Source organism: Lepidochelys olivacea, assembly GCF_965140295.1.
Source record: "Lepidochelys olivacea isolate rLepOli2 genome assembly, chromosome: 11".
Classification (NCBI taxonomy): Eukaryota; Metazoa; Chordata; order Testudines; family Cheloniidae; genus Lepidochelys; species Lepidochelys olivacea.
This window is the reverse complement of record NC_140421.1, coordinates 14,865,315-14,881,044: the sequence shown is the minus strand read 5'-3', so window position 1 is coordinate 14,881,044 and position 15,730 is coordinate 14,865,315. Positions and strand designations below refer to the sequence as shown.

Genomic DNA, 15,730 nt, shown 5'->3' with positions numbered 1-15,730 from the left:
AGATTTATACTGTATTTCTTGACACCACATCATCACTCTGCTCAAACAGTTAAGTCCCCTCTCTTGTAGTGGCTTAACTCAGGTGACAAATGGCGACAGTCTGACATATTGGCTAACAAAGCCAATAGGACTTTGTGAAGGGACATGGTCATATTTTATGGCTGTACTTCAGTCATAGCTGCAGACTGGTTTATTTTGTACCCGCAGCCAAACAGTTAGAAATATCTTCTTTTATATTACCTGAATATTGAATTTATAAGTTAAATGTTGGTGTACTGCTGGTTCTTCATATACCCTACCGCTAACCGTATTGTGCTTTCCTACCAACCTGCAACAGGATATGCTCACAATTTGATGCATTATCTATCTCAATAATACCTTGTTATTGAAACAAAGTAATATTGTGCTACGGCATGTTCTATTTTGATGGGTGTCGTGAAATAATACAATTTTTAGGGCTGTCAAACGATTTTAAAAAGTAACTGAGATTAATTGCACTGTTAAACAATAAAATACCATATATTTTAACATTTTTGGATGTTTTCTGTATTTTCAAATATATTGATTTCAATTACAACACAGAATACAAAGTGTACAGCACTCACTTTATATTTTATTACAAATATTTTCACTGTAAAAACCAAAAGAAAGTGTTTTTTCAATTCACCTAATACAAGTACTGTAGTGCAATCTCTTTGTCGTGAAAATTGAACTTACAAATGGAGAATTATGTACAAAAAATAACTGAATTGAAAAATAAATCAACGTAAAACTTCAGAGCCTACAAGTCCACTCAGTCCTATTTCTTGTCCAGACAATCTCTCAAACAAGTTTGTTTACATTTGCAGGAGATAATGCTGACCGCTTCTTGTTTACCTCTCCTGAAAGTGAGACCAGGGGCTCGCGTGGCACTGTTGTAACCGGTGTAACAGGATATTTACGTGCCAGATGCACTAAAGATTCATTTGTTCCTTCATGCTTCAACCACCATTCCAGAGGACATGCATCCATGCTGATGATGGGTTCTGCTTGATAATGATCCGAACAGTACAGACAGACGCATGTTCATTTTCATCATCTGAGTCAGATACCACCAGCAGAAGATTGATTTTCTTTTTGGTGGTTCAGGTTTTGTAGTTTCCTCATTGGAGTGTTGCTCTTTTAAAGACTTCTGAAAGCATGCACCACGCCTTGTCCCTCTCAGATTTTGGAAGGCACTTCAGATTCTTAAACCTTGGGTGGAGTGCTGTAGCTATCTTTAGAAATCTCACATTGGTACCTTCTTTGCATTTTGCCAAATCTGCAGTGAAAGTGTTCTTAAAATGAACAACACGTGGTGGGTCATCATCCGAGACTCCTATAACATGAAATATATGGCAGAATGCAGGTAACACACAGAGCTGGAGACATACAATTCTCCCCCAAGGAGTTCAATCACAAATTTAATTAACACATTCTTTAAAAAAATTGTGTCATCAGTATGGAAGCATGTCCTTGGAATGGTGACCAAAACGTAAAGGGGCATACGAATGTTTAGCATATCTGGCATGTAAATACCTTGCAAGGCAGGCTACAAAAGTCCCATGCATGTGCCTTTTCTCACTTTCAGGTGACACTGTAAATAAGAAGCGGGAAGCATTATCTTCCATAAATGTAAACAAACTTGTTTGTCTTAGCGATTGGCTGAACAATAAGTAAGACTGAGTAGACTTGTAGGCTCTAAAGTTTTGCATTTTTTTTTGTTTTTGAGTGCAGTTATGTTACAAAATATCTACATTTTGTAAATTGCACTTTCACAATAAAGATATCACACTACAGTACTTGTATGAGGTGAACTGAAAAATACTATTTCATTTATCATTTTTATAGTGCAAATATTTGTAATAAAAATACTAATAAAGTGAGCACTACACTTTGTATTCTGTGTTGTAACTGAAATCAATATATTTGAAAATGTAGAAAAAGTCCAAAAATATTAAATAAATTTCAATTGGTATTCCATTGTTTAACAATGCAATTAAATCTGTGATTAATCGCAATTAATTTTTTTAATCACGATTACTTTTTTTTTTAATTAGTCATGTCAGTGAACTGCGATTAAATCGACAGCCCTAAAAATTTATTTAATAGGATTCCTTCCCCCTTGACCACACTGTTTCTTAATTTTATATCAGTAATCAATATTACCCCTTACCTTCTCCATTTTGCCTGATTGTCTGCTCAATCCATACCTCCTAAAATACACATGAAAGAAGTCAAAGATGTGTGTTGCTAGAACAACCAACATTCTCAATTTCATAAATACATAAGAAATGCACTAAGAGGTGAATTCTGTAACACAACAAAAAAAGCCAGCTTTGGATTAGTTAATGAATGCCCCAATAACATAGACTTTACAGCATATTTTCAATTCCCCACCAATCTTTCTATACTGTAATTCCATAGAGCTGCAATCAACATTCTATAGTGCTAATGTCTGGAGAGCAACATGCTCTTACCTAAGGAAGGCTTAAGCGTTGGTGGAGGAAAGTAAAACTTAGCAGTTAATTATATATGCCTGATTCAGGAAAGCACTTACACATGTGCTTAAGTTCCGCTTAAGTTCCACTAAAGTCAATGGGACTCTTAAAGCTTAAAGGCTTCTCTGAACTGCAATTTTTTTTTACCGTATCAAGGCCTTAAATCCTCACAGCGCTAATATATACACACAAATGGGCTTTTGGTTTATTTTTTTCCTCAGAGAAAAGCTTATACCCTGCTAACCCACATTTTTAAACAGAGTGTATTTTGTTATTATGCACAACTTTTCACAAGCAACCAAGCGTTATTAGGTCAGAAATGAGTAACCAAACTCAACCTCATCATTAGAAATGCCCACGAACAAAACAAAAAAATACACACACAAGCATGAAAAGACAAGCTTGACATTCCTGGAAAACTTATTTGGAGATAAAAGACTCTTTAAAGTGGTATTTGCTGTAGAAGGAGTTTCCGACATCTTATGAATAAACGTAGTAAAAGTTTAAATAAAGGCAATCAGTGACATCAGGATTGTTTCCCACTAACTGCCCACTTTCAGGGTCAAATTCAGCCTTTGATTATGTCAAGGCAACTCCCAGCCTTAAGCAGTTTATTTACACTAGAAAGTTATACCACTTTAACTATGCTGGTAGAGTTAAAGCAGTACAATCCTCCTCGTCTGGATAGAGTTATATCAGTTTAAAGGTGCTTTATACTGGCATGGCTATTCCCATATGGAAAGTGGAATTAGCTATAAAAGGCACCTACATAACTGCATCCATATCAGGGGTTATGTCAGTATAACTATTTCAGCAAAAATAAATAAATAAATAAATCACACTTGTAACAGGTACAGTTACACTGGTATAATACTTGTGCTTATACCATGCCTTATAGTATGTACTGTACTACAAACTGATATATTAGAACCTTTGCCCCAAAATTAATTTGTGATATGTAAATAAGAGGTAGTGATATAAGCCCTGAGCCAAAGCCCACAGAACTCAAAGGAAAGATTTCATTAGACTTCGGATTAGGGTTTTGGACAACCTATGAGCTTTAAACACGAAAGACTAGCAGAAGAAAAGACAAGTGAGAATATGGCAGCAGATATTCAGTGTCTATAGCCATATTATGTCACACGCCATAACTATATATAGTAATGCCCATGTGTTTCTCCAGGCATGTGGAAGGAACAGAGTTGAAGGCTAAATGGGCTTTATAATTACTATGTCTGCAGTGATGGAGTCTTATACCTGGTCTACGGGGGGGGGGGGAGGGGGAAAGGATAGCGATCTAAATTACGCAACTTCAGCTAAGTGAATAGCGTAGCTGAAGTCGACATACTTTGATCAACTTACCATGGTGTCTTCACCATGGTGAGTTGACTGCTGCCGCTCCCCCATCGACTCTGCCTGCACCTCTCGAGGAGCTGACGGGAAAGCGCTTGGGGGTCGATTTATCACGTCTAGACTCGACGTGATAAATCGATCCCCGCTAGATCGATCGCTGCCCGCCGATCCGGCATGTAGTGTAGACATTAGGGCTAGTCTACGATAGATGTAATCCTGTTTCAAACAGGATTATATTCACATGTACTAAGGAACTTTTAGTGTACAGCAGCACGGTCCACACGGGCAACTTCGTGTACAACATGCTGATGTGAATTAGAATTTACACCCAAATTAAGGTATTGTGTAGAGATGCCATGATTCAATTACTATCTCTGATATGTATTTGTTGGAATGGGATCAATGGTCCGTTCCAATACTATTATGGTAGTTAAAACATTTAAGGTTGCCACTTATACGTTTGTGGAATATGCCTCATTCCTTAAGTACAGCTACTTATTTTATTTTAATTTACATCATCCTACATTATACCTACTAATGCCAGTCTAAACTTTAATGTTTTCCCCTTTGCTAGCATTTAAGCTTTTGTAGTCATCCTTATTCTATTAAACTGTGATTTCTGCTTCCCATTTTCCCCAACAACTTTTGCTATATATTTAATTTTTCTCCTCTCTCTGAGTACCACCACTTTTGGCTGCCAGGTTCAATGCAGACCTATGATCACACAAACTTTTTCTTCTCCGATCAAATCCAACACAGTTTACGCTAGAGCTTCAGATCTTCTCTGTAATCATAATTCTGTACATATCACATATGTTCACATTTTTGCTTATTGTACCATATCAGATATGGTTCTCTACATTCATGAGTCCCATAACATATTCCTGTTATAATATGCTAGGCAAAATATCCATACTTAATCCATTACAATTCTGCCATATTCCTAGTTTTCTCCAAGTTCCTTTCGCTTTTTTATAAAATCAGCCTAAATTTCGTCAGTTCCTAACAGCATACTACACATACCATAACAACGAAGGGGGTTAATATCAGCTCAAACGATCAATCTAACAAATTTCCAGTCATACCCACTACCCTGCAAACTACATGCCTCCAGTCTCCTTTAATTTCCTACTGAAGCTCCTTGAATTTGTACATGAGCTCTTTAACAAACCTTGTATTTTAAGCGCATGTTGTTTCATGAGTGGTCATGAATTCATGACTGAATCCAACAAAAACCTCATTTCCACTACAAGACCTTTTTATCCTTCAATGTCTGTCCATCCCTATTTTTATTTGCTCTCTCTGTACTTGCCCTTTCCTCTAAAGTCCTAGTTTAAACCTCCCTGTGCTGCAGCTTTATCTGTTCTTTCCACCAGTTTGGTTCCTCTTTCCTCGGGTGTATCCTGATTGTGCCTCCAAATGTTCTGCAACATTTAGGCCAAAATCATTCCTGATGATCCACAAGATGAAAACTTCCTTGGTTTACTCCACCTTTCAAGCTGCCCATTCAGATTCTTAAATGTAGTGGGCCTGGAAGAGCACCAAAACCTTCCTTTAAAAAGAATCTACCAAGAATTTTATGTTCCTGAGATTTTATTCTAGCCTGCTGGGATCCAATCTTCTGATCTAAACCAGAAACTGACTCAGGATTTAAATGGGCAGTCCTAAAAACGGGGGTGGGTGCGGGGGGAGGGGGAAGGAGAGGAATCCACTAGCACACAAGTCAAAATCATTCCCAGCAGAGTGCCACCAACTGCAGCAGAATCTAGTATTTCATTAAAAAAAATTTCTAGCTTAGATCATTGCAAAGAATATTTTCCAACAATAAATTGAGTACAGCAGAGATAGATGTTTAATGGAATGCAATGGAGCCATTCCCAACTGTAAAATTAAATTTTTCTTTATAAAAATAAAAACAGAATTCATTATGAAGAGGCTACAAGTCACAATTCTAATTAATTCCACCAAAAACTAAACAAAAAATTGCCCTTTTAAAAGACATTTGAGGACAAAGTTTTCCAAATGAACACAAACTTCAGGGAGAAGCCAGCAATTTTATTCATTCAAGAAGGTATTTTTAAAAATGGTAGATTCATGGGAATATTTCAATTAGTAATGTGCAAAATGCTGCAGCCTTTGGACAAACTCCCATTGACTCGTTGTTTCAAAGCATATTGCAAGATTTCTCAACATGGTAGCTAAGGAACATTTACTTATTTTCGGTCAGCTAAACGTGCAGCTGTGTCACTTGAAGATTATGGCATACAGTTTTTGTAAATGTTAGATTCATTACAGAATTATTAGCTACTATATACACAACAGGCATCTTATTTCTTGAGTCGCTAGAGATTGTGATGCTAGAGTAGTGTTCTGAACAGATCCAGAGATCATTAGAACTACTTACACTTATTTTTCTGCGCCAACCTGCTAATATTTAAAGTATCTGTACTGAAATCCATTGAAAAAATAATGTTCTTTGGTTAGCTTATGTATAGAATTCAAAAATGCAGGCACGTGTGCTGAGTGAAAGGAGAGTCTTTTCTCGTTCATAGTTGCATTCCAAATATTCCTCAATAGTTCTGTTCTGTTAAGAACATACTGCAGATTTTATTCCACTCTTATTGTCAACGATCAGGAAAGAAAATGTTCGTTAGTCCATGCTGCTATAGCCAAATACACAGAGAATGAGAGGAAATGTTATAAAGCATGCTCCAACTCAGGGCACCGTTGCTGCCTTAAAATAAAAGTCAAAAGGAAAATACTCACAGTAAAGGGTCAGTAAACCTAAGGTAGGGAAGGAGGGATGAAAAAGAGATACAAAAAAAGGAAGGAAAAAAGATATAGAACTCAATACTAGCTGAAGAACTTCAAAACAGATCAAATAGTGGAAAAGTCATCTATTAAGGGAGGCTTAAGTATTACTAAGCTAAGAAAAAGAAAATATTAGAAATAGAAATTGGAAACAGATAAAGTTTCTTAGTAACTCCAATTCCTTCTTCCCAAATACTGAACAGGTTTCCCCCCATTTCTCTCATAAGAAACTGTAAAGATTTCAAAAGGCAACAGATGTTAGCAAATATTTATTTTCATTTATATTTGTCTCTCTTCATCTGGAAGATCGCTTGCATAGCGCACGCGGCATCAGTGCTATAGCCACAATTCAGTATCCTGAGGTATTAACCACATCACCATTTCAAAATAAAACACTTCAATCCCCTTTCTTTCAGACTTCCAGAAATCACTTCTTGAAAGCCAACTTTGGTTAAAGTTCACGGCTGAAAGTCTCAACCCAGTTAGAAGCACCAGGAATCTACACCATTCTTTTTACGTGCAGAGATCAACCACATACAATAAACAATCATTATTTATATGGTGATGATGCTGCTAATAGTCCTCACTCAGGGACTGAATCTCCACTGTGCTAGGCACTGTGCACTGTACATGTCAACAAGATAATCCTTGCCCCAAAGTGTTTATAGTTTAAGTAAACTTAAAACGTGAAACCAAACATCTCTTTAAACCTTAGCAGTCTGCATGAAAATAAAAGGGTTTCAAACAAAACCTAGGTGGCTAGGTTTATACAATATAAAGCATTTGAACCGCATCAGGATAAGTGAACAGTTAACACTAATGGGACCCACTTACCTGCCATATTCCAAAAGTGTGGCATGAACCTTAGACTCCTCATCTAGCAGCTCTTCTGCTCCATCCTGACGTTTATATTTTCTCTGAGGTTTATAAACCTCCTGCAGGACAGTAAACAAATTCAGAGATTGTCAAGAACTTCTCCAAAATAAATGGTTTTATTTTCTAAATGGATGAGCAATCCCACATTCAACAGCCCACCTCCTCTATCCACGCCACGTGGCTTTGAATTCTGTTTCTGCAATTAGGTTTGTACACCCTGACCTAAAAGGCTTCCGAGAGCAACTCTTTTCTTTCTCCTTTTTTCTAATGTCACACATGAGTATTTCACAAAAGGCATAATTTATTCAATTTGCCATTTTAAGCACATTTGAAAAGATGGCCAAAACCAACAAAACAGATGCCGGTTTAAATGAAAAAACCTCTAATTAAACAGACAGCTTCAGAATGGGAATTATGTCTTAATTGGATAATTAAATGTAATTACTATCTACTTAATTACTGCTCCTTTAACCAGTCACACAGGAGAGGAAAACAGATTCTATTATATTTTAAGGAAAAAAGCACACAGGAAAAAAAATTCCCAGCATTCTATCAACCAAAATTAATCAATGCCATATTGTAGCTCAGTTAAAGAAAGTTCGATACAATTAAATGCTAGTTGGAGAGAACTGCTGTAAATACAGTAGAATCTCAGAGTTATAAACACCAGAGTAATGAACTGACCAGTCAACCACACACCTCATTTGGAACCTGAAGTACGCAAATCAGCAGCAGCAGCGACAAATAAAAGCAAATACAGTACTGTGCTACACAAACTACTAAACGAATAAAGGGAAAACTTAAAAAAAGATTTAATGAGGTAACCATTTCTTTGCTTGTTTCATATAAATTAATATGGTTAAAAGCAGCATTTTTCTTCTGCATGCTAGAGTTTCAAAGCTGTATTAAGTCAATGTTCAGTTGTAAAATTTTGAAAGAACCATAACATTTTGTTCAGAGTTACGAACAACCTCCATTCCCAAGGTGTTCGTAACTGAGGTTCTACTGTACCATGCAGTACACTAAGGCCACATCTATAAAGTTTTGTAGCAGTGTAACTATTGGGTGGGGTGATTTTTTTAAACAATATAGTTATACCTGTACAACTCCCAGCGTGAATGTAGTTGTGCCAATACGAAGATGCCTTATACAGGAACAGCTTATTCTCCTTCCCGTGTGGGAACAGCTATACCGGTATAAGCACAAATATACTACACTATGGGCAGGGGTGAAAGTAACTTAAAGAACTTACCAGTACTCCAGAATCCTGAGCAGAGGGCGTGGCCACAACCGGAAGGGACAGGGCCTTTAAATCTCGACTTAAAGGACCCCAGGCTTGGCTGCAGTAGTGGCAGCTGGGAGCCCCAGGGCTTGGGGGCTATTTAAAGGGCCTGGGCTCTGGCCGCCGCTACCACCCTGGGTCCTTTAAATCGCTGCCTGAGCCCTGCTGCCGGAACCCTGGGGTAGCGGTGGCGGGGCTCCGGCAGTGATTTAAAAGGCCAGGGGCTCCTGGCTGCCACCACTGCAGCGGTGCCCCGAGCCCTTTAAATCGCCGTTGGAGTCCTGGGGGCCCCAGCCACCTCCGCTACCCGGGGTTCTAGCAGTGGGGCTCTGGTGGCAATTTAAATGGCCTGGGGCTCCAGCCGCTGCTGGGAGCCCCATGCCCTTTAAACTGCATCCTGGGGAAGCCGGTACAGTACGGCGCACCGGCTCTTGCCAATATGCCGTACCAGCTTACTTTCACCTCTGACTATGGGGCAGAGGGCTATACCGCTTAAACTATATTCGTATAATGAAGCAGTACAACTTTTTTGTATAACCAAGACCTAAAAGTACTTCAGGGAAGTAACAAAAGAACAAATGTTTTTTAAAAATAGTTTTTTAAAAGTGATTTATAATGGCTAAATCTCTATAAAACATTAAAAATTAAGATCCACAAGTACTACTGGCACTGAAAATACTTGAAAAAAAGATCAAGAGCTGTGTTGTCAACTCTTCTGATTTTACTGCCAGGTTTGTAATGTTTGGTGTTTTTCTTGAAGCCCCAGTACCAGAGTCAGTTGACTAAGTGAGAGTCAGCTCTCTCTCTCTCTCTCTCTCTGAAAAATGCACATTTCTAGCCCTCATGGTTACAGAGAAGCTTGAAAACATGAACCTTAAAGGCTCCAAGACCAGAAAGGTAATACCCTGCCCCATTTTTTAAAAAATTCACAAATTTTAAGCCTCTCATGGGGTTGTTGTTTTTTTGGGGGGGGGGAAGGGGGCTTGATTCATGTTTGTGTGTATGCTTGGGGCTGGTAATGCAACAAAATGTTAAAAACACAGGGAAAAGCAAGACTAGTATTTTTCACACTTAACTAATATCAGGAAACCTAACGGACATGGTATTTTATCATGTGGGATGATAGCTTCAAAGATTTTAAAAAGCCAGAAGAGACAATAGTGATCTTCTAGTCTGACCTCCTGTATAACACAGACCAAGATTTTCACCCAGCAACTCTTGAATCAAGCCCATAACTTCTTGATAAAGTAAAACGTATCTTTAGAAATTCTGAAATCAAGTGAACAAGAATCAACCAAGTCTCTTAGTAAGTTGCCAATTACTCTTTTATCCACACCTTATTTCTAGTCTGAATTGGTCTAGCTTCTCCTTCCAGCTGATGGATCTGATTATGCCTTTGCCTGCTAACTTTGAAAGCTGTCTACGATCAAATGTCTCTCTGTCTAGACCTATGCTAAGGAATGGAATTCATAATAGCAATTACAGCATGCACAAATACACCATAAATGTTAGTCTTAACATCAGATAATTGTGTAGATGAACATAAAACTACTTACTGAGAATCTCAATTCACAGGACATTCATCTTTCATCAGTAGCTGCTCTAGTTGCAGTCACTATTACGAATTCTTAATATTCCCTTTGCCAGCCTTCAGTCCTGGCCATAACCATAAATTTCATTTCATATTTCCCTTGAGTACAGCAGGTAGGTCTTTAGTCCACAGTTTTAATAATTAATCCAGATGACAGAATAATTTTTTCACATTTATTTGAGCCTCTTTTAGAGAGGATGATCTCTTCCTACAAATTCCAGTGCAAAGCAATGTAAGGATGACCTGCAAAGGTGACTTTTCCCCACTACTTAATTATGTAGAATGAAGTTTTGGGAGGGTTTCTTCCCTGCAAGAAAAGTTATTCTGCTCATTTTCTGCATTAGAAATTCAAGTCGTCTGGCCAGCAAGATTCCATGGCTTTGTCTCTATAAAGCAACACTGATGGCAGCAACAGTGGAGGCTGTAGTGAAGACAGAGCAGTTTTTTTTGTTGTTTTTTTTTTTTTTTACTGCTGTGCTGTTTAATGCTACTTTGAGCAGGGGGAAAAAACAAAAGAGTGATAAACCTGCAACCTCTGTGAAGTTGCACAAATGAAAAATTACAGGTCCCAGTTTTCTTTAGTCTTGTCTACACTGGGAATGTACCTCCATTCCAACTACCTAAATAGATTAGCATAGACCAGGAAAGCTACAATTCGCTCTGGTGGAAATTACTACTGTAAGCTTCGCTTTTGTGGCTCTCCTTGTCTATGCCAAGAGGAGCTACATACTTGGCCACTAATGGCTGGAAGCAGGACGATTTCCAGTATAAACAAGGCAATACTGTAGACTCAGCCTATGATAACTGGAGAACCAATTAAGTGTCTTAAGCAGCAGGATGATGAAAACCAACAACTGACAGAGGGAAAAGGTTTTTAAACCAGTCTGCTTAAGATGTGTGTAAGCTGCCAACAATCCTCACCAGCCTTGAAAATGATCAATCATGTCAAAATCAGTCTTTAGCACTTGCCTCCAGGCTTTGCTTACTGTCCAAAACGACCAATAAACTCACAAAAGGAAAACAAACGTCCAACACGGGGCTTTCTATCCAGCCACAACTTACAGCCTTCTCACCTGAAGTCTCCTTTCTCCAGGGACCACTGCAGGAAACTGTCCCTTCCTCTGCAACCTCCCTTCCACCGCCCCCTTGCCACCCTTTCTGCAACTCTTTACAGGGAACACTTCTCCTATTCTAGGCTGGACCCAGGCTACCCAGTAGCAATGCTGTTTGTTAACACCTATTTAATCACTAACTGACAGTTTGCAGAAAGGAAGTTTCTGTTAAAGATTTAACACACTCCTTAAAAAACGGAGGACAAGAGCGGATATTTCCAAGGTTAAAAAACTGATTTTTTTTAATTTGTTTTTTTTAAAGAGGGGAGTGGGTAAAAACCACCTTTCAAGCATCTATATATCGAAATGGAGCAAAAAAGGCAAGTCCAATTTTAAAAGAAATCATTTCATAGGCCACCTTTATAAGACATTCTACAGAAGGAGCATTGTGAAGAAGACACAGGATGGTAATTTATGCAGTAAGGAACATGCTGATGTGTGAGGCAAGCAACTCAGGAGCTATAAAGTACATTTTTAAAGGGTTATAATTCCATAGTAGCAATACTAGTTTTAGTTGAGGAAGCAGCTTCTACTATAAAGCTCCTACTTTCAGGCACTGATAACTTGTTGAAAAACTTACCGTTGGGATTAGTTTTTCAATGACTGCTCTTAGCTGAAGAGAGTTTTTTGACCAATTTGGTAAAATTCCACTTCGACCTCTGAGTTCAGTATAATAAAATGGCATTTTTCAGATATTGAGAAGCGTACCAGGCATTGTTTCTGTGCATGGAATATTCCCAAATGGCTTATGTTAAAAGACTTCCATACTTGACATGTACTTAATACTTAAATTGTCTTCTCAGTTTCACTAGTGCAAACTCTCTAACATCCATGGAATGCCAACAGTACAACTAAAAAGAATTTGGCCCAGACGTCTGAATCAAATGCCTTTGATGTTACAAAAAAGAAGTGTAGAAAAACCAAAAAGTTGTGTGTTTGAAAAGAGATGTAGGTGATTTTTCACTACATTTTTAATCAAGTATAAAGGTGCAGAGCTCATTACATTATAAAAGATTAAAAAATGGGTCTTGCAACAATGAATTTCATATACATTGAGGTATAAAATTTAACAGTGCACACAGCACTACAAAATATTGCAAGTAACGGATCCAGTTAACACAGGAACCATAACCTCAAATTTCTACTTGTGTGTCAAATTAGCACAGGCATTTTTACTACATTTTTAAAGCTGTAACTTCATTTCTGTTTTTTCCATTATTTGTTCTACTTTTAGTCCCAGTCCTGCAAACGGCACTCATGTTCTTAAAGTTTGCAGGACTGGGGCCATAGAATCTTGAAAACCAGCCTAATTCAAGTGTTGTGTAAGTAGGTGCCACTTCACTGACTTCCACTGACAGAGCAACACTCATTTGCGTCAATCTGAATTTGACGCAACATCTCTATGCCTGCTGCTTTTCTGCCCTTCTCCCTATGCCTGCTGCTTTTCTGCCCTTCTCCCTATGCCCAATGCTAAATGTCCCTCACCTTTTTGCCTTAAGCAAAACCAACTGTTTACATCGTCTGTCATCAATGGAGGCAGCAGAGTAACGGGATTAGAGTTTGTTAATTAATTCGATCCAAGTGTCCATCTTGCCGAGGGCTTTGCCCCAGCAAAGAACAACAGTATCATATATAAACACAGCTGTTATCAGCACTTAAAGTTTCTTGGCAGAAAAATGGGTAGGTTAGAAACTAGATGCTATTACCCTCTGGAGAGAGTTTTCAACCAAGTCTAGTTTTGGGATCAAACTATTTGATAGTGTCCCTTGAAGACTGCTAGTGCTTAAAACAACTCTTTCAGGTCAGCTGAAGCATGGTAAAATGATTAATCCTGGAATGACCATACTGCCTAGGAGAGAAAGTATGTGGGAGGGAGAAACGAGGGAACCACTGTTTAGTTGTTACAGCAATACGCAAGGAATGAAGAGGATCTGGGATTCAACTACATAGGCAGACTTGGGTTGAGCCAGTAGTTCATTGTGCAGCCTCAGACAAGTCACTTGACCTCATACCACAACTACTGGGATAAGAGCAGATGCACTATGAAAACCAGACTGTGTTCTGTATGCTGAGTTCTAAAGAAACACATTGGAAAAAAAGCCCAAAGAACAAACAAGAAGAAAACAGGGAGTTCCCATTCCTCACCCAGAGTGTAAAGTGGCTTGTGGTATAAGAGAACACCGGGGGGGGGAGACGACAACAGATTCTGACTCAGTTACACCAGTGTAAATCCAGCATAACTCAAAGCCAATTGACCTACTCCAAATTTACTCCTGTACAACAGAGAAAAGTTTGTCCCAGTAAGTGAAAGACAATGACAGAAGCTGTATTTTACTGCTATCAACCCCTTTAAAGTTCTTTGATATACAGAATCATAGGGCCACATTTTGGTGGATTACTGTATAGAAATCCCATATCCCTTGCACCAAACGGTTTACAATTTATGAACTGGAAGGACATAAGCAGTAATGTATGCATGGTATTTTAAGATGTGTTATGTAAATTAAGTAATATACATTCAGGATAATTTTGCAATTGCAAAACTGCATACTTGTGCTGTTACAACAGTTTGAAGGCACTATGACCAAAACTGGTTTAGTTTGCTAATGCCCTAACTAAGCAACATTCCCTCCTTTCTTAAATCTTCTAGAGATGCAGGAGCAGACCGTGACATTTTGAACATAAGGGAGGAAAAAAAAAAATCAGCCTGCCACAAAGAGCTCAGTTTAACTGTTCTGGTTGTCTGGAAAAGTGTGTCTTTTCAGAGTTGCCTCTATGCAAGGAAATGCAGTGCACGCTGATCTCACCTAACCTTGGTTTCTGAAATGTGGAGATTTTTCACAGGAACCAACAGGAACAGCAGAGGTGCAAATGGAAGCTTGCAGAGTCTTGAGAATTTCCATTATAAAATGTTACCTCCTCCAGGAGTAGGCTGTACGCACTTCAGCTGCTACAAACTAACCTTGGTTTCAAATGCACCCAAATCTAACCTGATGTTATGAATTGCATTTAGTCTCCAAAATGGAGAAGCCTAGAGAAGCACTTTGCAAGACAAACTGGCTTAATTCCAGTCCTTTACTACAATGGTACTGTTTATAAGAAACTGACACACACACACAAATCAAACCCTCTGAAAAATATCTTTCAGAATTAGGTGAGGTAACAAAAATCCTTTTTTTAAACACAATCTAGTGCTATGATCGAGTCCTTTATCCTAATACACTAGTCACAGTCTTGCCAGCATATTTACAAGCTCTAGAAGTAATATCCATACTTTCCAAATCTGTCAGATCAAACATAAAACCAACACCCTAGAACATTTGCAATCACTAAAGAATCCATGTTTCTTTATTAATACAGGAAAGGTATCCCAGGGCCATGGCCAAATTTCATTTCTGGCAGCTCTGCTTTGCCTTCCCTATGCAGTATCAATTGGATACAGCACTCTTCATGACATGCTTTCCTAAATGGTTGTTTTTTATCACTTGTGCTCTGTTCAAGAACTACTGCTTTTCACACCAGAGGTGGCTGCATTTCAGTAAGGAGCCCTGTGCAGAGCACATATATCCATTCTTTCAACTTGTAAAGCATTTCTGAATCTGCTAAGATCAAAAGTATGTTTTTAAATTTGGTGTGGTTTCTTCCTTTAACACCTAACAGCTTCTGCATTACATCAAATTAAGAGAACAAAACTCCAGACCTATTAAACAAAAAAACAAACAAAAATCATCTGTCAGTATAGAATGGGGGCATCTGAGCTGCTCGTTATGACATTCTACACCAGGGATGGCCAACCTGAGCCTAAGAAGGAGCCAGAATTTACCAATGTACATTGCCATAGAGCCACAGTAATATATCAGCAGCCCCCCACCAACTCCCCCTCCCCCCCGCTCCCAGCACCTCCCACCCACTGGCAACCCCGCTGATCAGCACCTCCCCACACTTCCCGATCAGCTGTTTTATGGCATGCAGGAGGCGGGGGTGGGTGGGGAGAAGAGGAGCGAGAGCACAGCAGGCTGAGGGGAGTGGGCAGGAAGGGGTGGAATGGCGGCAGGGCCTGTGACAGAGCCAGGGTTAGAGCAGCGAGCACCCCTCTGCACACTGGAAAATTGGCACCTGTTTGGCCAGCCCCAGAGTCAGTTCCTATACAAGGAGCCGCATATTAACTTCTGAAGAGCTGCATGCG

General features: G+C 38.9%; 1 protein-coding gene across 1 annotated transcript in view; it reads right to left on the bottom strand.

Annotated features, from left to right (window-relative positions):
• Positions 1-15,730, bottom strand: part of CCDC93 (CCC complex scaffolding subunit CCDC93) — a 104,171-nt gene that overhangs the window by 63,019 nt on the left and 25,422 nt on the right. Inside the window, exons 7-8 of the mRNA XM_084643566.1 lie at positions 7,518-7,618; positions 2,195-2,234 (exon numbers count right to left, since the gene is read on the bottom strand). Coding sequence (XP_084499692.1) covers positions 2,195-2,234; positions 7,518-7,618 — 141 coding nt within the window. The remainder of the gene's footprint in view (positions 1-2,194; positions 2,235-7,517; positions 7,619-15,730) is intronic.